General features: G+C 46.1%; 1 protein-coding gene across 1 annotated transcript; it reads right to left on the minus strand.

Annotated features, from left to right (window-relative positions):
- Nucleotides 1-656: 656 nt before the first annotated feature.
- LOC138946261 (trans-1,2-dihydrobenzene-1,2-diol dehydrogenase-like) lies at nucleotides 657-8,463 on the minus strand. The gene is made up of 7 exons (XM_070317797.1): nucleotides 8,020-8,463; nucleotides 7,214-7,328; nucleotides 6,265-6,428; nucleotides 4,533-4,767; nucleotides 3,019-3,146; nucleotides 2,069-2,237; nucleotides 657-1,630 (listed from the first exon to the last, which is right to left on the minus strand). Exons 1-7 carry the CDS (start codon nucleotides 8,107-8,109, stop codon nucleotides 1,512-1,514), a joined length of 1,020 nt encoding a protein of 339 aa, XP_070173898.1. The 5' UTR covers nucleotides 8,110-8,463; the 3' UTR covers nucleotides 657-1,511.
- Nucleotides 8,464-25,434: the final 16,971 nt, after the last annotated feature.

Raw genomic sequence — 25,434 nt, forward strand, 5'->3', positions numbered from 1 at the left:
GAGAGCAAGAACGTGAGGGAGAGAAAGACCGAGAGAGAATAAAAGGCTATTTCTTGATTTGTGGAATATACAATCTGAGTGAAATACATTTTTAATAACAAATCGTTTCATTTGGTCCATCAATTTTGCAAGTAGTACTTGTACGCGTGTATGTGTCTCTGTCTTTGTGTGACTCTCTTTATGCATGTTTATCTCTCTGTCTACGCTTGCATGTGTGTGTGTGCGTGCGAGTGTGTGTGTAGCAGTGTGTGCGTGTGTTTGTGTAGCCTATTCGGCAATTCTATAGTGTATTGATGCCGCTATTCTCTTTGCAATCTGCTCTTATTGTACTAAGCTTAAGAAATAACATGTACAAACAAACTCGATAATATCATGTCCAACTTGGTTACGCAGGGAGACTAATCATAGTACATGGACCGCAGGAGAGTGCTTTCCCTTATTGCATAATATGTCGTCTGCTCAGTTTCAGTGCGGGTTGCGCAGAAACAGCGCACATTTTCACAGTCCTAAAACATGATGATTGTGTCAAAAATAACAGAAAATTTTGCGTGAAATTACAATTGGACAAAAATCGACACACATTTTAAAAAACAGACAATCACAATGTGGCGAATTTGTCTTCTTCTTCACTACATGTATCAAAAACAAGAAAGGTAGGTTGTTCGAACGTTTGTTATTGACAAAACAATACATTCACAGATATTTCGACCCAAAGGTATTTTAAGTGAACAGACCAACAAATATGCACTTCTTCTTCACTGTTTTTTGTTTTTTTAAACACTGCATTATTTGTCTAAATCCACTCTACATCGAAAGACGTAAAACGAAATCTCCGGGCTCCCAAAGCTCTGTCATGAATATCATCAAAAAAGTGTGGCGGAAAGTCAAAATGTGACTTTGGGTTTTAACGAAGAGCCTGGACATGACATTTTGACTAGACTTAGAAACATGGCAGACATGCAAGTGGCGATGGCGAGTAGAAACATGTAACTGGCGAGTAGAAATGTTTATCTAATCGCCAAATGTGATCCAAGTTGCTGAAACAAAGTGTTGGTTTGGCTAGTCAAGTTTGCTCTCTGGCTAGTACATTTTTCAGAATCACTAGCCAAAGGCGTGTAGCCTACACCATTTGTTGGACTTTCAAGGCTGCCTGGTTGGCGGTTGCTCCGGTTTGTACGTCTACGGTCCCTGACCTCTGTCTGCGTTCAAACGGCTGTAAGCTTACCACCAAATACTGACATCTGCAGGTGAGTGGACTTTTTTTTTATCTACAATTAATTTTCATTTTTTTGGTTAAACTTCTGACCAACACTGACACGGTAATTGTGACATCTCCTTTACTCTGGCCCGACAATTCCCACTCCGGCACATGTCTAGCACCCTCATCCTGGCATTGTAATTCTTACTCTAGCTCTGGTATGACAGTTTCGTTCTCACTTTGGCACAAAACGAGCACACGTAACGGTGTCACTATGATTGTGTGCACGTGTGTCCGTGTCTGTGTATGTTCATCACAGATATAATTTCTTGTTTCCCGAACTGTGAATTCCCAGTTGTTTGCTGACCTCGTCCAGTATATACATAGCGGTCAGTGAATCCTCGTGGGTCATTTCCGGACACTCTGTCAATCCTGGCAGACAAGAAAAACGGACAACCTTTCAATTTTGGATCAACGTTACAGTACTGTGGTCAAGTTCTATATGTGTCTCGTTATCTACAACCGCTGTTACTTTTACATCATTGTGTCAACATTCTATGCGTGTATTCTTTCCCATCGTCCGCTAACCAAAATCATTCATTTCAAACATTAATATACACAATCATACATTTGCATAAAAGAGAAAGTCCCCCCTCCGCAATCTGCCCTTTTCTAGATCCTAATTCATGTCCGACCCGTCTAAATTATTTGTTTCTGATGCAGGTCACAGTTTTGTTTTCTCCTTCTTATAACAAAAACCACCATCGCTACTAACAACGCAGCTTTAACAAACAAACATACCAAAGCAAAGCAAGTTACAGCATGAAGCAAACGGGAACAAAACGCGGTAAAGCTGATGGTCAAATTTACCTTTTTGAAGACACGAGCGCACGGCCTGGGCTTCGTAAACAAAGCCGATAGAATTCCAGTAGTTGAAGGATTCCTGGGTATCGGGTAGTGGAAAGGTTTCCTCTCGCTTTCCCCGTTTTGACGTCACTGGAAACGTCACTCTGGTCGGCGTGTGCATGTCATCGGGGACCTATGACGTCATCAAAAGGTTTCTGGTCAACAAAATTCAAAATGTTCCGCCTTTCTGACGTCATCGCAAACGTCACTCACGTATGGCAACACATCAGGTCACCAATGGCGTCAGAAGGGATGTTTGTTTGTTGGTGTCTTTGTTTGTTTGTTTGGTTGGTTGGTTGGTTGGTTGGTTCAGTGTTTGTTGCGAAATCAGTCTCTCGTAATAGCGCCAGTTTGGGTTGCCATTCATATATCGTATATATGGTTTTTTTAAATGGCTTCAAACATACTTTTTGAAAGCTGAGAAAGGATACATGCTAAACCACCATTTGAGCATTTTGTCAAAGTTAATTAATTATTAAGAAAATGGTAAATGTGCCATGAATCTTGGAAGGGTCCTTGGGTAGAATCCGCGATTGCACGTGTACATGTGTTTTGTAACGTCATGAAGAACAAAAACCGAATGACGTGTGTGTGTGTGTGTGTGTGTGTGTGTGTGTGTGTGTGTGTGTGTGTGTGTGTGTGTGTGTGTGTGTGTGTGTGTGTGTGTGTGTGTGTGTGTGAAAAGCATATCCAAACAAAATCTTAACGGATTTTAATGAAAACACATACATTCTTGGGGGCATCTACATTTAAAAAAATATATCATAGCAATATTGGATGCTGTTTTATTTTTGTTTTGTTTTTATTCATTAAAAAAATAGACGAGTCGGCACTGTGGCGACCGCATTTTTGTAGTGTGTAACAACATTAAAGACATTACGTCATAAACAATAAGTGCACTGTGCTAGGTGTACCTGGAGGTTGGCCTTCGTTCCATGGATAGTAACAGTGCTGTTGCCCATCGCTGCGGCTCGGTTGAAATACACAAGACCTATCTGTCCCCCCTTGTATTGCAGTGAAATAGACCCGCCCAAGTCTCCACCTGCAGAATGCAAGCAACGCAAAACCATGAAGCAAACACACCTTATAACATCAAGGTCGTAACCACAACGACATCGTTATTTATTGGATGGGTGCTATATGGCCTAGTGTTAAGGCGTCCGCCCCGTGATCGAGAGGTCGTGGGTTCGAACCCCGGTCGGGTCATACCTGAGACTTTAAAATTGGCAATCTAGTGGCTGCTCCGCCTGGCGTCTGACATTATGGGGTTAGTGCTGGGACTGGTTGGTCCGGTGTCAGAATAATGTGACTGGGTGAGACATGAAGCCTGTGCTGCGACTTCTGTCTTGTGTGTGGCGCACGTTATATGTCAAAGCAGCACCGCCCTGATATGGCCCTTCGTGGTCGGCTGGGCGTTAAGCAAACAAACAAACAAACAAAAGTATTCGCTGCAATAGCCAGGATAAGAAAATTCAGAGCATGTATGCTCTTCAAAGAAAGTTAAGGACCCCTTTTTCAAACGCATGCCAAACAGAAACAACAAGGTTGAACGCTCTAATTTTGTGTGTGTTGTTTTATTAAACAACTAAGGATTGTCCACAGAAAATTTCATTTCAAACACGACAACTAAATCAAAGCTGTAGGTTGTTACTCTGCGTGTACGTTAGACCAGCCCGTGTACGTTAGACCAGCCCGTGTACGTTAGACCAGCCCGTGTACGTTAGACCAGCCCGTGTACGTTAGACCAGCCCGAAAAGAACAGGAAGTTTAAAATGTTCAATCCCTGAAAGCGATCAATTGGAGACACCCTCGACCTTCTGTTGCCCTCGTCATTTTGGCTCCCGACGTTAATGTTCCCCGTCTTTTTTTGCGTGGGGAGGGGGGGGGGGGGTTGGAGGCCTCGATCCACATTTTGACCCTCGATCTTTGGTGGCAGACCCATCCAACGCAGTCGATGAAAATAAGTGAATAGCAAATGGAGGTGAATTAGCAGAGGTTATGAACAGAACATTCTGAATAAGTTAATAGCAAATGGAGGTGAATTAGCAGAGGTTATGAACAGAACATTCTGAATAAGCAAGATCTTAAAAGTGCGGTTGGGAATGCCTTACTTCGGAGTGGAAGTCTTAAAAGTATATGCAGGCGCTCCTTAATTCAGCCCGAAGTCGACTTCGCGAAGTCTGTTTTTCCAAAATCTCAGTGTTAAAGCGACGTGCGGCCCGCTTCGCGAAGTCTGTTTTTCCAAAATCTCAGTGTTAAAGCGACGTGCGGCCCGCTTCGCGAAGTCTGTTTTTCCAAAATCTCAGTGTTAAAGCGACGTGCGGCCAGCTTCGCGAAGTCTGTTTTTCCAAAATCTCAGTGTTAAAGCGACGTGCGGCCAGCTTCGAGAAGCATACTTCGCACAGTCGACTTCGCTTCTGGGACATACCTTCCTCTGAAAACTGCCCCAACGCTACGATCTTCTCCGGTCGTTCCTTGAAGACTTGCTGCACGAAAGTGATGGGGTAACAGGCCAGCGCCATCAGTGCTCCTCCCGCCACGGGCTTGACTTGACCTGTGCTGGTGACGGCCGTGGCCTGCACACATCGAACGTCGCCCAGCGATCCCGAGCTCACCTCTTCCACCATGGCGCGGTACGCCGGGAAGAAACGGGTCCACAGACCCTGCAACATGGCATGGACGATCATATGATGGCATTCCCCCGAAAGCGGCGTATGGCTGCCTGAATGGCGGGGTAAAATCGGTCATACACGTAAAAACCAACTCGTGCAAAAAACATGAGTGAACGTGGGAGTTTTAGCCCATGAACGAAGAAGAAGAAGATGATGGCATGGCCGGGACTGAATCAAAACTTTCAGATAGAGAGAAAGATTTTCCGTACAACCTTTCAGGCCATGTGCGTGCACAGGGATTTTGGAAGGATTTATTTTCTTCGGCAAATTTGTAACGGTTTCTGCAGTTTTGTCAAAAAAGGGTAGTTTTAGGTAAAGTTTGAATTGAAGGCGGGCCTTCTGTGTTCACTTTCCTCTATTGGTAGATCTGCCGAAATGACGGCACAGATTTTGGCGATTTGAACGAAATGGCGATATCTATGCCAAACGACATCCCTGTCATTTTCACGTGCTGCAATGACAGTATTGCCGCGTCAGCAGGTCGCTTCCATCCCATCTCCCCCCTTTCCCTCGTCGCGATATAACCTTCGTGGTTGAAAACGACGTTAATAAACACCAAATAAAGAAAGGTCGCTTCCACAGTGGTTGATGGTTACCTCTACTGTCAGCAGGTCGCTTCCACAGTGGTTGATGGTTACCTCTACCGTCAGCAGGTCGCTTCTACAGTGGTTGATGGTTACCTCTACCGTCAGCAGGTCGCTTCCACAGTGGTTGATGGTTACCTCTACCGTCAGCAGGTCGCTTCCACAGTGGTTGATGGTTTCCTCTACCGCCAGCTTGCTTTACGTGAGTCGATCTGGATAATAGGCTCTTGGAACATTTTGACCGCTTTAAGTGGAGGAGAACTAATGAACTAAGGGGCGAGTGTATTGTCAACAGGCGACGTTGATGTGCGCTGTTCTCCGTACGTAGTCCTTCTTCTTCTTCTTCTTCTTCTTCTTCTTCTTCGTTCATGGGCTTAGACTCCCACGTTCCCTCATGTTTTTAGCACGAGTGAATTTTTACGTGTATGACTATGACCGTTTTTACCCCGCCATTTAGGCAGAATACGCCGATTTCGGGGGAGGCATGCTGGGTATTTTCGTGTTTCTATAACCCACCGAACTCACTTAGATGGATTGCAGGATCTTTTCCGTGCGCACTTGGTTTTGTGCTTGCGTGTACACACGAAGGGGGTTAAGTCGCTAGCAGGTCTGCACATAAGTTGACCTGGGAGATCGGAAAAATCTCCACTCTTAACCCACCAGGCGGCAGCGACCGGGATTCGAACTCACGACCTCCCACTAGGACTGAGGCCGACGTCTTACCACCACGCCACTGCGCCCGTCTCTCCGTAGTCCAATTGGACACACTCACTCACCTCACCACTCACTCAATCACCACTCACTCAATCACTCACTCATCACTCACTCATTATCGATCACTAACTTACTCACTAACGGCATTTACAACGGCTTAATTTAGATTCTGTGGTTGATCTATACCTACCTCCATAAGAAAGAGTTTCTTTTCTTTAGCCTTGGCTGTGACCTCTTGGGCTTCCTCCAAGGTCATGGTCAACGGTTTTTCACACAGCACGTGCTTTCCGTGGTCTAGGTACATCAGACATGCTTTGTGGTGGAATGGATGAACGGTGCCGATATACACAATTTCTGCAAATGAAAATGATAACAATTGGTGACAATAAAAATCAGTTAGTAATATTTGTTGAAGTTTATACTCTAGTCTAACAGGTGGGTATTGCGTTGGAGATATCACTACTTAACTGGCCACACATACGCGGCACACACACACACACTCACGCACGCACACACACTGACGCGGCACGCACTACACACACACACACAGTCTATTACACTGTCTGCTCTCTAATAACTTGAGTAGCGGAGTAACGTGCAAGTGTTATTATTCTTTCCGAACTCTGCATTCAGTTACAGAAGCCTGAATAGTGATAACGATCCCTAGTTCACACTATAGACCATTTATTTGGTCTATGTTCACACACAGACGGATCAGCTGGTAGTCGCTGGTAACTGCAAAAGAACCCAATTGTTGTGAATACCGCAAAAGAGGTCGTTCCTGAAAGCTGTAAGCTGTACAGAAAATAGTTGCTGTAAACAGCAGACCATTAGGCCAAAAAAAAAAATAGGTGTGGTTACGGTAACATAGCCCCAAAAAATAGGGTAGGTAGGTAGGCAATCACTTTTTTTTTTTTTTTTACTTTTTTTCTAATGTGTACACATTAAACCTACTTGACAGGGAAATAAGTGTGCGACACGGGCGCTTTCGCTTTCATTGCGTTTTTTGCACTGGGGTTTTTTGTTTGTTTTTGTTTTTGACAAATGTAATAAAAAGTTATAGGATCGGCCCCTAAAAATAGGGTAGGTCGGGTTACCGTAACCACACCTATTTTTTTTTTAGGCCTTATCAACCATACCAACGTTTGGATCTTTGGCCAGTTCTTCGTAAGTCCCGTAAGCCGCCGGGATATCGTACTTCTTGGCGAAACTTTCCGCCTTGCTTTTGTCTGACTGGGCCGCCACTGCAACCACCTTTTAGGATGATGCAATAGAAAAGAAGATTAAACAGCAGTCAAGTTGACACGCCGACTGACGGACACTCTGACATCACACACACCCGCACGCACGCACACACGCACGCACGCACGCACATACACACACACACATGCACGCACACACACTCACACACACACACACACATACACACACAAACATACACACACCGTGCACACAAACAAACACACACTCACACTCACACGTACACATACACACACACACACAAACACACACACACACACACACACACACACACACACACACACGTGTTTGTTTATTTACGAACGAAAGCACAAGGCGTTAACTTGTACAGCCGGATCGCTGAACCAGAGAGCTTTAAACAGTTTGCTTCTCACTGAGGCACCCTTGTGACGGTTCAGTCGTGTGTATGACCAACGATGATGTGCTTGCGTGAGAGTATGCACCGGCCTTATCGTGTGTGTGTGTGTGTGTGTGTGTGTGTGTGTGCGTGCGTGCGTGCGTGCGTGCGTCATAGTGTAGTGTCACAGTGTGTGTGTGTGTGTCTGTTAGTCTGTCTGTGTCTGTCTGTCTGTGTCTGTCTATCTGTCTGCCTGTTTGTCTCTGTGTCTGTTAGTATATGGGATGTGGTGGTGGCAGTTAACTGTTTTTCTCCAAGCACACCTGTTCAGCCCAGTCATTCTCTTACCTGGTGTTCGTCTGTGGGTAGTGACTTGAGAGCGGTGACAAAATCATTCGCTATCAGGCCGGTACTACATATACCCCACCGTGTCGCCATCTTGTTTGTGCACTCACAATATAATGCTATTAATGTACTAGTAGGTGACAACGCTGCACAAGGCGACACACTTAAATTGTAGCTAGTGTAAACAAATGCACGCCGGTCACAAAGCACAATTATTTCAAGAGCCAAATATGAATAACACACTGACGAGCTGACTGACGAGCCAATGCTGTGTCAGACACTACTATACAGCGGCCCCTTCTCTTGCAATCTTTCTTCGGAAGTGAACAGAATTATTAACCAACAGTCGGGTTGGATAATAGAAATATTTAGCCCGTAGTCACGTACGTTTATCTGGTATTTGCATATCTGTACCTTGAGTGATAACAGCCCCGCTCTATTTAAACAGCATACAGCATAGTGTCCTCCGTGTTGGAAACTAATCAGATCCATGTTGCTCCGGCTTTTGCTTGCTTCGGCTGTGGATTACTCTGTGTTACTTCGGTGCTATATTAACCCGACTTGTGTCACTCTGGCACTTTATTACCACACATAACTGTGACTCTGGCACTATATAACCTCAGTTCACTGTGACTCTCGCAATATATAACCTCAGTTCACTGTTACTCTGGCAATATATAACCTCAGTTCACTGTGACTCTCGCACTATATAACCTCAGTTCACTGTTACTCTGGCAATATATAACCTCAGTTCACTGTGACTCTCGCACTATATAACCTCAGTTCACTGTTACTCTGGCTATATATAACCTCAGTTCACTGTGACTCTCGCACTATATAACCTCAGTTCACTGTGACTCTGGCAATATATAACCTCAGTTCACTGTGACTCTCGCACTATATAACCTCAGTTCACTGTGACTCTCGCAATATATAACCTCAGTTCACTGTTACTCTGGCAATATATAACCTCAGTTCACTGTGACTCTCGCACTATATAACCTCAGTTCACTGTTACTCTGGCAATATATAACCTCAGTTCACTGTGACTCTCGCACTATATAACCTCAGTTCACTGTTACTCTGGCTATATATAACCTCAGTTCACTGTGACTCTCGCACTATATAACCTCAGTTCACTGTTACTCTGGCTATATATAACCTCAGTTCACTGTGACTCTCGCACTATATAACCTCAGTTCACTGTTACTCTGGCTATATATAACCTCAGTTCACTGTGACTCTCGCACTATATAACCTCAGTTCACTGTGACTCTGGCAATATATAACCTCAGTTCACTGTGACTCTGGCACTATATAACCTCAGTTCACTGTGACTCTCGCAATATATAACCTCAGTTCACTGTTACTCTGGCAATATATAACCTCAGTTCACTGTGACTCTCGCACTATATAACCTCAGTTCACTGTTACTCTGGCAATATATAACCTCAGTTCACTGTGACTCTCGCACTATATAACCTCAGTTCACTGTTACTCTGGCTATATATAACCTCAGTTCACTGTGACTCTCGCACTATATAACCTCAGTTCACTGTGACTCTGGCAATATATAACCTCAGTTCACTGTGACTCTCGCACTATATAACCTCAGTTCACTGTTACTCTGGCTATATATAACCTCAGTTCACTGTTACTCTGGCTATATATAACCTCAGTTCACTGTGACTCTGGCAATATATAACCTCAGTTCACTGTGACTCTCGCACTATATAACCTCAGTTCACTGTTACTCTGGCAATATATAACCTCAGTTCACTGTGACTCTCGCACTATATAACCTCAGTTCACTGTGACTCTCGCACTATATAACCTCAGTTCACTGTGACTCTCGCACTATATAACCTCAGTTCACTGTTACTCTGGCAATATATAACCTCAGTTCACTGTGACTCTCGCACTATATAACCTCAGTTCACTGTTACTCTGGCTATATATAACCTCAGTTCACTGTGACTCTCGCACTATATAACCTCAGTTCACTGTGACTCTGGCAATATAATAACCACAGCTCAGTATTGCACTGGCACTTTATAACCTTGGCTCACTGTTACTTTGACATTATAAAACCTCGGTTCACTGTTGCTCTTTCATTATATAACCTCGGCTCAGTGACCGTTACTCTGGCACTATAAAACATCGGCTCACTGTTACTCTGGCACTATAAAACATCGCGGCTCAGTGACTGTTACTCTGGCACTATCAAACATCGGCTCACTGTTACTCTGGCACTATATAACCTCGGTTCACTGTTACTCTGGCACTACAGAAACACGTCTCTGTGTTGCCCTAGCGCTACATGATATTGACCTGGCTCTCTATAGCTCTGGCACTATGTAACCATGACTGAAAGACTCACTTCCACTCTGGCACTTTATAACTACGGCTCTGTATTACACTGGCACTTTATAACCACAGCTCTGTATTACACTGGCACTTTATAACCACAGCTCTGTATTACACTGGCACTTTATAACCACAGCTCTGTATCACACTGGCACTTTATAACCACAGCTCTGTATTGCACTGGCACTTTATAACCACAGCTCTGTATTGCACTGGCACTTTATAACCACAGCTCTGTATTGCACTGGTACTTTATAACCACAGCTCTGTATTACACTGGTACTTTATAACCACAGCTCTGTATTACACTGGCACTTTATAACCACAGCTCTGTATTACACTGGCACTTTATAACCACAGCTCTGTATTGCACTGGCACTTTATAACCACAGCTCTGTATTGCACTGGCACTTTATAACCACAGCTCTGTATTACACTGGCACTTTATAACCACGGCTCTGTATTGCACTGGCACTTTATAACTACGGCTCTGTATTACACTGGCACTTTATAACCACAGCTCTGTATTACACTGGCACTTTATAACTACGGCTCTGTATTACACTGGCACTTTATAACCACAGCTCTGTATTACACTGGCACTTTATAACTACGGCTCTGTATTACACTGGCACTTTATAACCACAGCTCTGTATCACACTGGCACTTTATAACCACGGCTCTGTATTGCACTGGCACTTTATAACCACAGCTCTGTATTCCACTGGCACTTTATAACCACAGCTCTGTATTGCACTGGCACTTTATAACCACGGCTCTGTATTACACTGGCACTTTATAACCACGGCTCTGTATTACACTGGCACTTTATAACCACGGCTCTGTATTGCACTGGCACTTTATAACCACGGCTCTGTATTACACTGGCACTTTATAACCACTGCTCTGTATTACACTGGCACTTTATAACCACGGCTCTGTATTACACTGGCACTTTATAACCACGGCTCTGTATTACACTGGCACTTTATAACCACAGCTCTGTATCACACTGGCACTTTATAACTACGGCTCTGTATTGCACTGGCACTTTATAACCACGGCTCTGTATTACACTGGCACTTTATAACCACGGCTCTGTATTGCACTGGCACTTTATAACCACGGCTCTGTATTACACTGGCACTTTATAACCACGGCTCTGTATTGCACTGGCACTTTATAACCACGGCTCTGTATTACACTGGCACTTTATAACCACTGCTCTGCATTGCACTGGCACTTTATAACCACTGCTCTGCATTGCACTGGCACTTTATAACCACGGCTCTGTATTACACTGGCACTTTATAACCACGGCTCTGTATTACACTGGCACTTTATAACCACGGCTCTGTATTGCACTGGCACTTTATAACCACAGCTCTGTATCACACTGGCACTTTATAACTACGGCTCTGTATTACACTGGCACTTTATAACCACAGCTCTGTATCACACTGGCACTTTATAACTACGGCTCTGTATTACACTGGCACTTTATAACCACAGCTCTGTATCACACTGGCACTTTATAACCACGGCTCTGTATTGCACTGGCACTTTATAACCACGGCTCTGTATTGCACTGGCACTTTATAACCACGGCTCTGTATTACACTGGCACTTTATAACCACGGCTCTGTATTGCACTGGCACTTTATAACCACGGCTCTGTATTACACTGGCACTTTATAACCACAGCTCTGTATTGCACTGGCACTTTATAACCACAGCTCTGTATTACACTGGCACTTTATAACCACGGCTCTGTATTGCACTGGCACTTTATAACCACAGCTCTGTATTGCACTGGCACTTTATAACCACGGCTCTGTATTGCACTGGCACTTTATAACCACGGCTCTGTATTGCACTGGCACTTTATAACCACGGCTCTGTATTGCACTGGCACTTTATAACCACAACTCTGTATCGCACTGGCACTTTATAACCACGGCTCTGTATTACACTGGTACTTTATAACCACAGCTCTGTATTGCACTGTCACTTTATAACCACAGCTCTGTATTGCACTGGTACTTTATAACCACAACTCTGTATTGCACTGGCACTTTATAACCACGGCTCTGTATTGCACTGGCACTTTATAACCACGGCTCTGTATTACACTGGCACTTTATAACCACGGCTCTGTATTACACTGGCACTTTATAACCACGGCTCTGTATTGCACTGGCACTTTATAACTACAGATCTGTATTGCACTGGCACTTTATAACCACAGCTTTGTATTGCACTGGCACTTTATAACCACGGCTCTGTATTGCACTGGCACTTTATAACCACGGCTCTGTATTGCACTGGCACTTTATAACCACGGCTCTTGTTAGTTTGTTACAACAGGCTGAAATCATCTTTACTTTGAATCAACATTTTACAACAATCAATCACATCAATATAGCGACAGACTTGCACATCACGTTTCAATAGAGCCTAGATTATCATGCAGTGACAAGAGCCTACTCAGTAAAGGGACGTAATGCTGTCTGTGCAGCCCAGAGAGACTGTGTGTCATAGTGTGAGTTTAATCTATAATCAGTTAAGACTGAGTAAAAAAAGTTATTACAATCGATAGTTACTCCAGTGAAAAGTAATATCGGAACACTCTTGTTGTGTTTTTGTTGTTATGTAAGAGCTGAAACGTTAAAAATTACGTAAAATTGGTGCGTTTTGGTCGAGTGGGATGGGTCGTTGAACTGTGTTGTTACAGCCCGCCGAAGTTATCAAAAGTGTTTTTTGCTTTTGTAATTCGGTTGGTTTGGTGCGTTATACAATGCATCTGCGTTTTCAAGACTAAGCATTGATCACTTTAAAACACAAGGATCATCATAGGCCATCATGACTTGTATCATTTTACATCGCATTCTAAGAAAGAGCAGAATTCTCACTATGCGCGCGGTACATTTCTAGAATCGCGTAGCGCAAAGTTAGATATAGGCAGACAGAGAGTGACACGGAGAGAGGCAGAAAGAAGAGATACAGAGAGAGAGACACCCACAGAGACATAATACAGCTCTTTCCGTAGATAATGGCGGCCATTGTTGGAATTCCAACAAAGCGCAGGTCACATTTCCGGAAAAGCGCCGATGACGAGATGGGTCGCAACACAGACCATACACGATTCTCGTGTCACGATTCCCTTGTCATGCACCCTGAGTGAAGTACTCACGTCAATTTTCGCCACCGGTCATTCATGGCCTGAAAACTGGACCGTTCGGACTGTGTCTTGCTTATGGCAATCAGGTAACTGAGCATTTGAAGGAATCCTTTGTCTTCGCTATTATTTTGTTGTTTGTTAACGGTCCTTCAAACATTATGGCTATGTGCGCCTTTGTCTTCGCTCTTGTTATCTGTGGACACATCTGAAAGAAACTAAACGGACACTTATAATGTGTTCGATTCTTCAAAATCTGATAAACAAGGTCCGAATAATCAGTGACGTCGAACGTTCCTGTGCAAATTTGACACTGTCAGTGAGATCTGTCCATGCGCGTGATCTTGTTTAGAAATAGAATCGTTCCGATCGTTTTGACTTGATTGGCTTGCGGGTTAAAAGTGCTTGTTTTTTGCTTGAACTTTCAGGTTTGTGTGGGTGTTTGTTGTTTCAGAAGGTGGTGTTTTTTTTTAAAGTTCACTGTAAAAACTCATATGGTTGTTGTTATTTGAACGTGTTGTGCGTGTGTGTGTGTGTGTGTGTGTTTTCTTTTGCCTATTGGTTTGTTTGTTTGAAAACTATCTTCGAAGTTCACTGCAAAATATTTGTGTTATTTTTGAGCGTTTTTCTTTTTGCTTGTAGGTTTGTTTGTTTGTTTTTTTGTTTGTTTGTTTCAAAACTATCATCTTTGAAGTTCACTGCAAAAAAACGTACACGGCTTTTGCTATTTTCAGCTTTCACGCTGCATCTACGTTGATGGCGGTCGCCGTGACTGGCTGTAATGTCGTCCTCCCGGCTCCATTTCTCAGTATTGGGCGTCTGAATTGAAGGTATGTAAACGATTCCCACTACTCTGTCAATCTGTTGCTATTCGTCTATTGTCTGTGCTTTCACACCTGTTTCCATAGCATGCCAGCGTTTTTCGTGTATTTATTCCTGTCTTTATAGCCCGCTCCAGCTTTTCATGTGACCACTCCTGTTTGTTGTAGTTTTTTCTCTCCTTGCGATCACTCTTTTCTGTATAGTTCCGGGCTGCTCTATCTGTTCCGTACATGTGTTCAATCATGTCTTCATAGCCACTCCCCCCCCCCCCCCCCCCTTAAACACTCCTAGCCCTTTCATGCACATATGTTCACTTCTATCTTTTAAGATTGTTGTAGTTTTTTCTTTCCATGCGATCACTCTTGTCTGTAATAATAATTAAAGTCCGTAGTCTGAAAGAAGAGATACAGAGAGAGACACTCACAGAGACATAATACAGCTCTTTCCGTAGATATAGGCAGACAGAGAGTGACACGGAGAGAGGCAGAAAGAAGAGATACAGAGAGAGACACTCACAGAGACATAATAGACATAATACAGCTCTTTCCGTAGATATAGGCAGAGAGAGGCAGATAAAAGACAGAGAGAGACACACACAGAGAGACATACTACAGATCTTTCCGTAGATATGGGAAGACAGAGAGTGGGACAGACAGAGGCACATAGTCTGGAAGAGAAGCAGAGACATAGAGAAAGAGACACTGAGAGAGAGAGTGAGAGAGAGAGAGAGAGAGAGAGAGAGAGAGAGAGAGAGAGACACACACACACACGCACACACCGTGCACACACACACACACCGTGCACACACACACACACACACACACACACACACACACACACACACACACACACACACACACACACACACACACACACACCAAATACAGCTCTTTCGGCCGTACATAAAGGCAGAGGCAGATATTACAGACAGAATCGAGAGGTTGCGTGTTCGACCCTGGGTCGGGCCGCTATTTTCTCCCCCCTTTCCTAACCTAGATGGTGGGTTCAAGTGCTAGTCTTTCGGATGAGACAAAAAACCGAGGTCCCTTCGTGTACACTATATTGGGGTGTGCACGTTAACGATCCCACGATTGACAAAAGGGTCTTTCCTGGCAAAATTGTATAGGCATAGATAAAAATGTCCATCAAATACCCGTGTGACTTGGAATAAAGGCCGCGAAATGTGAACATTCGCCTAACAGGCTTGAGGTTTGCTGGTCGATGTGAATGCGTGATATATTGTGTACAAAATTCCATCTCACACGGCATAAAGCGCTTTGAACTTCGGATAAGGTGCTATATATAAAGAGAATAAAAAAATTAAAAAAAAGAGAGACTCGGAGAGAGAGACTCGGAGAGAGAGACTCGGAGAGAGAGAGACAATGACAATGACAATGACAATTCTTTATTTTACGAGGATAACAGAATAAGTATTGGTATACTTTTTTGCATCTGGCCCTCGCCCTAAAGAGGGACTAAATCTACTATAATAACTACTACTACATACTTACATAATTAGTAAAACAGTATAAGTTTATGTACATAAGTGCATTATATGAAACATTGTAGTTTATAAATGTTCATGACAAGGTGCAAAGCAAAAATTTGCAAGTCAATTAGAGTCAGAATACTATGCAATAGTACATCAACTCTGTAAGACAATGGATATTATGCAGAACATCATAATTTCGTGAACAAAACAATAAATCAAAAGTGAATTACTGTGTCCCAAAGGACATAACAATCAAGAATATACTATTTTCATCAAATGGGATATATATTTGTTTTTGAAAGAATCTGTGCTGGTAGCTTCCCGTAAGGCATTCGGAAGAGCGTTCCAGAGACGGCCACCTGAATAAACTAGACTAGACTTAAATAAGTGTTAAATTTCATAAGGTGGTGTGAATTCTTCAAAGAGAACTTGGAACAAATGGTTTGGGGTAGAGTTTCGGATATAATTTTATGCATAAAGATTCATTTGTTAAAAAGCAGTCTTGACTTTAGAGGTAAGATCCCTAAATGTATGTAGTCTAACTCTGTGAGGGTAGTGTGCTTTAGTAATACTACTTTTAGCGCTCTTTTATGTAATCTGCTGAGTGGTTTTAAGGAATTTTCACTTGCGGAGTCCCATAGGGTGGATGCGTAATCAATAACAGATTGAATATGAGCAATGAAGAATAACTTTCTGGTTTGGCAGTTCAGGAAGTGTTTAATTCTAGATAAGAGATACACTTTCTTAGACACCACTTTACTAAGTTGCTCTATGTGGGTTGACCAAGACAAGTTGTTATCGATATTAACACCCAGCAGCCTTTTGTGATGGTCGACTTTTTCCACTATTTCACCATCTATCATTAAAGCAGGACCAGCTGAACTCACAGAGACATCACGGTAATACAGCTCTTTCCGTATAAACCGGCAGATGGGGATATTTCAATAAGACAAAGACAGAGACAAACAGACAGAGAGACACTTACACAGACGTAATACAGACAGGTGGGGATATTTAAATAGGTCCCCCAATTTTTAGTATGTACCCCCCATACATCAACTCCCCTTACTTCTCTCTCTTTTCCACAAGAAAGAACCCTTTTGAGTGGAAATGTAGTTTGTCAGTCATAGAAAGTACTGAGTTGGGGGTATATCGGGAGTATATATAGACAGTCCATGGGAGAGTAGCACTGCATTCAAGTACACTCTACTTGAAGTGGTTCTCTCCCTTGAATATCAAACCAGAATCGGTTTCGTTCCGTTTGAGAATAATTTCCGGTGGGGGTATATGGGGATATTGCCGAACTTTCAGGTTTTTGTGGGTGTTTGTTGTTTCAGAAGTTTTTGGTTTTTTTAAAGTTCACTGTAAAAACTCATATGGTTATTGTTATTTGAACGTGTTGTGCGTGTGTGTGTGTGTGTTTTTTTGTTTTTTTTTGCCCATTGGTTTGTTTGTTTGTTTGAAAACTATCTTCGAAGTTCACTGCAAAATATTTGTGTTATTTTTGAGCGTTTTTCTTTTTGCTTGCAGGTTTGTTTGTTTGTTATTTTGTTTGTTTGTTTCAAAACTATCATCTTTGAAGTTCACTGCAAAAAAACGTACACGGCTTTTGCTATTTTCAGCTTTAACGCTGCATCTGCGTTGATGGCGGTCGCCGTGACTGGCTGTAATGTCGTCCTCCCGGCTCCATTTCTCAGTATTGGGCGTCTGAACAGTTGAAGGTATGTAAACGATTCCCACTACTCTGTCAATCTGTTGCTATTCGTCTATTGTCTGTGCTTTCACACCTGTTTCCATAGCATGCCAGCGTTTTTCGTGTATTTATTCCTGTCTTTATAGCCCGCTCCAGCTTTTCATGTGACCACTCCTGTTTGTTGTAGTTTTTTCTCTCCTTGCGATCACTCTTTTCTGTATAGTTCCGGGCTGCTCTATCTGTTCCGTACATGTGTTCAATCATGTCTTCATAGCCACTCCCCCCCCCCCCCCCCCTTAAACACTCCTAACAGTACATAGCGCAAAGAAGGTACTTTCTGTACATAGCGCAAAGAAGGAGTTGGGGGTATATCGGGAGTATATATATATACACACAGCATGACTGACAAACTACACATTTCCACTCAAAAGGGTTCTTTCTTGGGGAAAAGAGAGAGAAGTAAGGGGAGTTGATGTATGGGGGGTACATACTAAAAATTGGGGGACCTATTTAAATATCCCCACCTGTCTGTGTTACGTCTGTGCGAGTGTCTCTCTGTCTGTTTGTCTCTCTCTTATTGAAATATCCCCACCTGCCTGTTTATACGGAAAAAGCTGTATTTGATGTGTGTATATATGTGTATGTGTGTGTGTCTCTCTCTTTCTCTCTCTCTCTCTCTCTCTCTCTCTCTCTCTCTCTCTCTCTCTCTCTCTCTCTCTCTCTCTGTGTCTCTGTCTGGGTCTGTGCCTCTCTGTCTGTGTCTCTGTGTCTGTCTCTCTATCTCTTTCTCTCCCTCTCTCCCTCTCTCCCTCTCTCTCAGTGTCTCTTTCTCTATCTCTGCGTCTTTTCTATGTGCCTCTGTCTGTCCCACTCTCTGTCTTCTCATATCTACGGAAAGATCTGTAGTATGTCTCTCTCTGTGTGTCTCTCTCTGTCTTCTATCTGCCTCTTTCTGTTTCTGTCTGCCTATATCTACGGAAAGAGCTGTACTATGTCTCTGTGAGTGTCTCTCTCTGTGTCTTTGTGTCTCTTCTATCTGCCTCTTTCTCTCTCTCTCTGTCACTCTCTGTCTACCCATATCAACGGAAAGAGCTGTATTATGTCTCTGTGAGTCTCTCTCACCCTCTGTCTCTGTGTCTCTTTCATCTGCCTCTCTCTGTGTCACTCTCTGTCTGCCTATACCTACGGAAAGAGCTGTATTATGTCTCTGTGAGTCTCTCTCACCCTCTGCATGTCTCTGTGTCTCTTTCATCTGCCTCTCTCTGTGTCACTCTCTGTCTGCCTATACCTACGGAAAGAGCTGTATTGTGTCTGTGAGTGTCTCTCTCTCTGTATTTGTGTCTCTTCTATCTGATTCTCTCTGTGTCACTCAGTCTCTGCCTATATCTAAGGAAGAACTGTATTATGTCTCTGTGAGTGTCTCTTCTATTTGCCTATCTCTGTACCACTCTGCTGTTGGTCAGTGTGTTTGTTTGTTCAACCCCTCTCCCCCGTACTGTCCACTGTAGTCACGTGGCAGTCTGCTGTTGGTCAGGTTGTTTGTTGGCCCCCCCCCCCTCCCCTCCCAGTGTCCATTGTAGTCATGTGGCAGTCTGCTGTTGGTCAGTTTGTTTCATCCCCCATTGTCCATTGCAGTCTCTGTTAGTCGAGGATGTTAGTCGAGGATATTAGTCGAGGATGTTAGTCGAGGCCCCCTGCGGGTTAGGGGGAGTCCCGTATTGGTTGGGACGAGAAAGAGTTTACCCGATGCTACCAAGCATGTCGTAAGAGGCGACTAACGGAGGATGTAAGTCGAGAATGTTAGTCGAGGATGTTAGTCGAGAGTCGAGGATGTGAGTCGAGGATGTTAGTCGAGAATGTTAGTCGAGGATGTTAGTTGAGGATGTTAGTCGAGGATGTTAGTCGAGAGTCGAGGATATTAGTCGAGGATGTTAGTCGAGGATGCTAGTCGAGGATGCTAGTCGAGGATGTTAGTCGAGGATGTTAGTCGAGGATGCTAGTCGAGGATGCTAGTCGAGGATGTTAGTCGAGGATGCTAGTCGAGGATGCTAGTCGAGGATGTTAGTCGAGGATGTTAGTCGAGGATGCTAGTCGAGGATGGTAGTCGAGGATGTTAGTCGAGGATGTTAGTCGAGGATGCTAGTCGAGGATGTTAGTCGAGGATGATAGTCGAGGATGTTAGTCGAGGATGCTAGTCAAGGATGTTAGTCGAGGATGATGGTCGAGGATGTTAGTCGAGGATGTTAGTCGAGGATGCTAGTCGAGGGTGTTTGTCGAGAATGATAGTCGAGGATGTTAGTCGAGGATGCTAGTCGAGTATGTTAGTCGAGGATGTTAGTCGAGGATGCTAGTCGAGGATGCTAGTCGAGGATGTTAGTCGAGGATGCTAGTCGAGGATGCTAGTCGAGGATGTTAGTCGAGGATGTTAGTCGAGGATGCTAGTCGAGGATGGTAGTCGAGGATGTTAGTCGAGGATGTTAGTCGAGGATGCTAGTCGAGGATGTTAGTCGAGGATGATAGTCGAGGATGTTAGTCGAGGATGCTAGTCAAGGATGTTAGTCGAGGATGATGGTCGAGGATGTTAGTCGAGGATGCTAGTCGAGGGTGTTTGTCGAGAATGATAGTCGAGGATGTTAGTCGAGGATGTTAGTCGAGGATGTTAGTCGAGGATGTTAGTCGAGGATGTTAGTCGAGGATGTTAGTCGAGGGTGCTAGTCGAGGGTGCTAGGCGAGAATGTTAGTCGAGGATGCTAGTCGAGGATGTTAGTCGAGGATGTTAGTCGAGGCCCCCCGCGGTTTAGGGGGAGTCCCATATATTGGTTGGGACGAGAAAGAATTTACCCGATGCTACCTAGCATGTCGTAAGAGGCGACTAACGGAGGATGTTAGTCGAGGATGTTAGTCGAGGATGTTAGTCGAGGATGTTAGTCGAAGATGTTAGTCGAGGATGTTAGTCGAGGATGTTAGTCGAGGATGCTAGTCGAGTCTGTTAGTCGAGGATGTTAGTCGAGGATGTTAGTCGAGGATGTTAGTCGAAGATGTTAGTCGAGGATGTTAGTCGAGGATGTTAGTCGAGGATGCAAGTCGAGGATGTTAGTCGAGGCCCCCTGCGGGTTAGGGGGAGTCCCGTATTGGTTGGGACGAGAAAGAATTTACCCGATGCTACCAAGCACGTCGTAAGAGGCGACTAACGGAGGATGTAAGTTGAGGATGTTAGTCGAGGATGTTAGTCGAGAGTCGAGGATGTTAGTCGAGGATGTTAGTCGAGGATGTTAGTCGAGGATGTTAGTCGAGGATGTTAGTCGAGGCCCCCTGCGGGTTAGGGGGAGTCCCGTATTGGTTGGGACGAGAAAGAATTTACCCGATGCTACCAAGCACGTCGTAAGAGGCGACTAACGGAGGATGTAAGTCGAGGATGTTAGTCGAGGATGTTAGTCGAGAGTCGAGGATGTTAGTCGAGGATGTTAGTCGAGGATGTTAGTCGAGGATGTTAGTCGAGGATGTTAGTCGCGAGTCGAGGATGTTAGTCGAGGATGTTAGTCGAGGATGTTAGTCGAGGATGCTAGTCGAGGATGCTAGTCGAAGATGTTAGTCGAGGATGATAGTCGAGGATGTTAGTCGAGGATGCTAGTCGAGGATGCTAGTCGAGGATGCTAGTCGAAAATGCTAGTCGAGGATGCTAGTCGAGGATGCTAGTTGAGGATGTGAGTCGAGGATGCACATAAGACACTCGCACAAAGTTAATGCATATTGTGATCAGAGGAAAAGTCACTACATTGCGCATAAATCGAGACATAATTGATAAGTCGGAAAACAACAAAAGAACATGAGAGAGGTTATGGGGAAAAATTTGTCAGGCAGCATGTCGCATGACAGTGTCTAATAAATGTAATGAGTGAAGTATAGAGGCTCAACTGGAACTCGACCCAAGGGAACTGGAGCTCGACCCAAGGGAACTGGAGTTCGATGTTAGTCGAGGATGTTAGTCGAGGCCCCCCGCGGGTTAGGGGGAGTCCCATATTGCTTGGGACGAGAAAGAATTAACCCGATGCTACCCAGCATGTCGTAAGAGGCAACTAACGGAGGATGTTAGTCGAGGATGTTAGTCGAGGATGCTAGTCGAGGCTGTTAGTCAAGGATGTTAGTCGAGAATGTTAGTCGAGGATGTTAGTCGAGGTCGAGGATGTTAGTCGAGGATGTTAGTCGACGATGTTAGTCGACGATGTTAGTCGAGGCCCCCCGCGGGTTAGGGGGAGTCCCATATTGGTTGGGATGAGAAAGAATTTACCCGATGCTCCCCAGCATGTCGTAAGAGGCGACTAATGGGGGTTGGGTTCCCTGGGGTAGAGTTCCCTGAGGTAGAGTTCCCTGAGGTAGAGTTCCCTGGGGTTGAGTTCCCTGGGGTAGAGTTCCCTGGGGTTGAGTTCCCTGGGGTAGAGTTCCCTGGGGTTGAGTTCCCTGGGGTAGAGTTCCCTGGGGTAGAGTTCCCTGGGGTTGAGTTCCCTGGGGTTGAGTTCCCTGGGGTAGAGTTCCCTGGGGTAGAGTTCCCTGGGGTAGAGTTCCCTGGGGTTGAGTTCCCTGGGGTTGAGTTCCCTGGGGTAGAGTTCCCTTGGGTAGAGTTCCCTTGGGTTGAGTTCCCTTGGGTTGAGTTCCCTTGGGTTGAGTTCCCTGGGGTTGAGTTCCCTGGGGTTGAGTTCCCTGGGGTTGAATTCTCTGGGGTTGAATTCCCTGGGGTTGAGTTCCCTGGGGTTGAGTTCCCTGGGGTAGAGTTCCCTGAGGTAGAGTTCCCTGAGGTAGAGTTCCCTGGGGTTGAGTTCCCTGGGGTTGAGTTCCCTGGGGTTGAGTTCCCTGGGGTTGAGTTCCCTGGGGTTGAGTTCCCTGGGGTTGAGTTCCCTCGGGTAGAGTTCCCTGGGGTTGAGTTCCCTGGGGTTGAGTTCCCTGGGGTAGAGTTCCCTGGGGTAGAGTTCCCTGGGGTTGAGTTCCCTGGGGTTGAGTTCCCTGGGGTTGAGTTCCCTGAGGTAGAGTTCCCTGGGGTTGAGTTCCCTGAGGTAGAGTTCCCTGGGGTAGAGTTCCCTGGGGTAGAGTTCCCTGAGGTAGAGTTCCCTGGGGTTGAGTTCCCTGGGGTAGAGTTCCCTGGGGTAGAGTTCCCTGGGGTAGAGTTCCCTGGGGTAGAGTTCCCTGGGGTTGAGTTCCCTGGGGTTGAGTTCCCTTGGGTTGAGTTCCCTGGGGTTGAGTTCCCTGGGGTAGAGTTCCCTGGGGTAGAGTTCCCTGGGGTAGAGTTCCCTGGGGTAGAGTTCCCTGGGGTAGAGTTCCCTGAGGTAGAGTTCCCTGGGGTTGAGTTCCCTGAGGTAGAGTTCCCTGGGGTAGAGTTCCCTGGGGTAGAGTTCCCTGGGGTAGAGTTCCCTGGGGTTGAGTTCCCTGGGGTTGAGTTCCCTGGGGTTGAGTTCCCTGGGGTAGAGTTCCCTGGGGTAGAGTTCCCTGGGGTTGAGTTCCCTGGGGTTGAGTTCCCTGGGGTAGAGTTCCCTGGGGTAGAGTTCCCTGAGGTAGAGTTCCCTGAGGTAGAGTTCCCTGAGGTAGAGTTCCCTGGGGTAGAGTTCCCTGGGGTAGAGTTCCCTGGGGTAGAGTTCCCTGGGGTAGAGTTCCCTGGGGTAGAGTTCCCTGGGGTAGAGCTCCCTGGGGTTGAGTTCCCTGGGGTTTGAGTTCCCTGGGGTTGAGTTCCCTGGGGTTGAGTTCCCTGGGGTTGAGTTCCCTGGGGTTGAGTTCCCTGGGGTTGAGTTCCCTGGGGTTGAGTTCCCTGGGGTTGAGTTCCCTGGGGTTGAGTTCCCTGGGGTTGAGTTCCCTGGGGTAGAGTTCCCTGGGGTAGAGTTCCCTGGGGTAGAGTTCCCTGGGGTTGAGTTCCCTGGGGTTGAGTTCCCTGGGGTTGAGTTCCCTGGGGTTGAGTTCCCTGAGGTAGAGTTCCCTGAGGTAGAGTTCCCTGGGGTAGAGTTCCCTGGGGTTGAGTTCCCTGGGGTAGAGTTCCCTGGGGTTGAGTTCCCTGGGGTTGAGTTCCCTGGGGTTGAGTTCCCTGGGGTTGAGTTCCCTGGGGTAGAGTTCCCTGGGGTTGAGTTCCCTGGGGTTGAGTTCCCTGGGGTAGAGTTCCCTGGGGTTGAGTTCCCTGGGGTTGAGTTCCCTGGGGTTGAGTTCCCTGGGGTTGAGTTCCCTGGGGTTGAGTTCCCTGGGGTTGAGTTCCCTGAGGTAGAGTTCCCTGAGGTAGAGTTCCCTGGGGTAGAGTTCCCTGGGGTAGAGTTCCCTGGGGTAGAGTTCCCTGGGGTTGAGTTCCCTGGGGTTGAGTTCCCTGGGGTTGAGTTCCCTGGGGTTGAGTTCCCTGAGGTAGAGTTCCCTGAGGTAGAGTTCCCTGGGGTAGAGTTCCCTGGGGTAGAGTTCCCTGGGGTAGAGTTCCCTGGGGTTGAGTTCCCTGGGGTTGAGTTCCCTGGGGTAGAGTTCCCTGGGGTTGAGTTCCCTGGGGTTGAGTTCCCTGGGGTTGAGTTCCCTGGGGTTGAGTTCCCTGGGGTTGAGTTCTCTGGGGTTGAGTTCCCTGGGGTTGAGTTCCCTGGGGTAGAGTTCCCTGAGGTAGAGTTCCCTGGGGTAGAGTTCCCTGGGGTTGAGTTCCCTGGGGTTGAGTTCCCTGGGGTTGAGTTCCCTGGGGTTGAGTTCCCTGGGGTAGAGTTCCCTGGGGTTGAGTTCCCTGGGGTTGAGTTCCCTGGGGTTGAGTTCCCTGGGGTAGAGTTCCCTGGGGTAGAGTTCCCTGGGGTTGAGTTCCCTGGGGTTGAGTTCCCTGGGGTTGAGTTCCCTGAGGTAGAGTTCCCTGGGGTTGAGTTCCCTGAGGTAGAGTTCCCTGGGGTAGAGTTCCCTGGGGTAGAGTTCCCTGGGGTAGAGTTCCCTGGGGTTGAGTTCCCTGGGGTTGAGTTCCCTGGGGTTGAGTTCCCTGAGGTAGAGTTCCCTGGGGTTGAGTTCCCTGAGGTAGAGTTCCCTGGGGTAGAGTTCCCTGGGGTAGAGTTCCCTGGGGTAGAGTTCCCTGGGGTAGAGTTCCCTGGGGTAGAGTTCCTTGGGGTTGAGTTCCCTGGGGTTGAGTTCCCTGGGGTTGAGTTCCCTGGGGTTGAGTTCCCTGAGGTAGAGTTCCCTGGGGTTGAGTTCCCTGAGGTAGAGTTCCCTGGGGTAGAGTTCCCTGGGGTAGAGTTCCCTGAGGTAGAGTTCCCTGGGGTTGAGTTCCCTGGGGTAGAGTTCCCTGGGGTAGAGTTCCCTGGGGTAGAGTTCCCTGGGGTAGAGTTCCCTGGGGTTGAGTTCCCTGGGGTAGAGTTCCCTGGGGTAGAGTTCCCTGGGGTAGAGTTCCCTGGGGTAGAGTTCCCTGGGGTAGAGTTCCCTGGGGTTGAGTTCCCTGGGGTTGAGTTCCCTGGGGTTGAGTTCCCTGGGGTTGAGTTCCCTGGGGTAGAGTTCCCTGGGGTAGAGTTCCCTGGGGTAGAGTTCCCTGGGGTAGAGTTCCCTGGGGTAGAGTTCCCTGGGGTTGAGTTCCCTGGGGTAGAGTTCCCTGGGGTAGAGTTCCCTGGGGTAGAGTTCCCTGGGGTAGAGTTCCCTGGGGTAGAGTTCCCTGGGGTAGAGTTCCCTGGGGTAGAGTTCCCTGGGGTAGAGTTCCCTGGGGTAGAGTTCCCTGGGGTAGAGTTCCCTGGGGTAGAGTTCCCTGGGGTAGAGTTCCCTGGGGTAGAGTTCCCTGGGGTTGAGTTCCCTGGGGTTGAGTTCCCTGGGGTAGAGTTCGAGTTCCCTTTGGTCGAGTTCGAGTTCCCTTTGGTCGAGTTCGAGTTCCCTTTGGTCGAACTCGAGTTCCCTTTGGTC

The sequence above is a fragment of the Littorina saxatilis genome, linkage group LG13 (assembly GCF_037325665.1).
Source record: "Littorina saxatilis isolate snail1 linkage group LG13, US_GU_Lsax_2.0, whole genome shotgun sequence".
Taxonomy (NCBI): Eukaryota; Metazoa; Mollusca; class Gastropoda; order Littorinimorpha; family Littorinidae; genus Littorina; species Littorina saxatilis.

Coding starts and splice junctions, on each gene's coding strand:
- LOC138946261 (XM_070317797.1), bottom strand. CDS start 8,109: ATGGCGACACGGTGGGGTATATGTAGTACCGGCCTGATAGCGAATGAT. Junction 6,429..7,213: donor GGCCAAAGATCCAAACGTTG/GTATGGTTGATA, acceptor TTTCATTTGCAG/AAATTGTGTATATCGGCACC. Junction 1,631..2,068: donor GCGCTCGTGTCTTCAAAAAG/GTAAATTTGACC, acceptor CTTGTCTGCCAG/GATTGACAGAGTGTCCGGAA.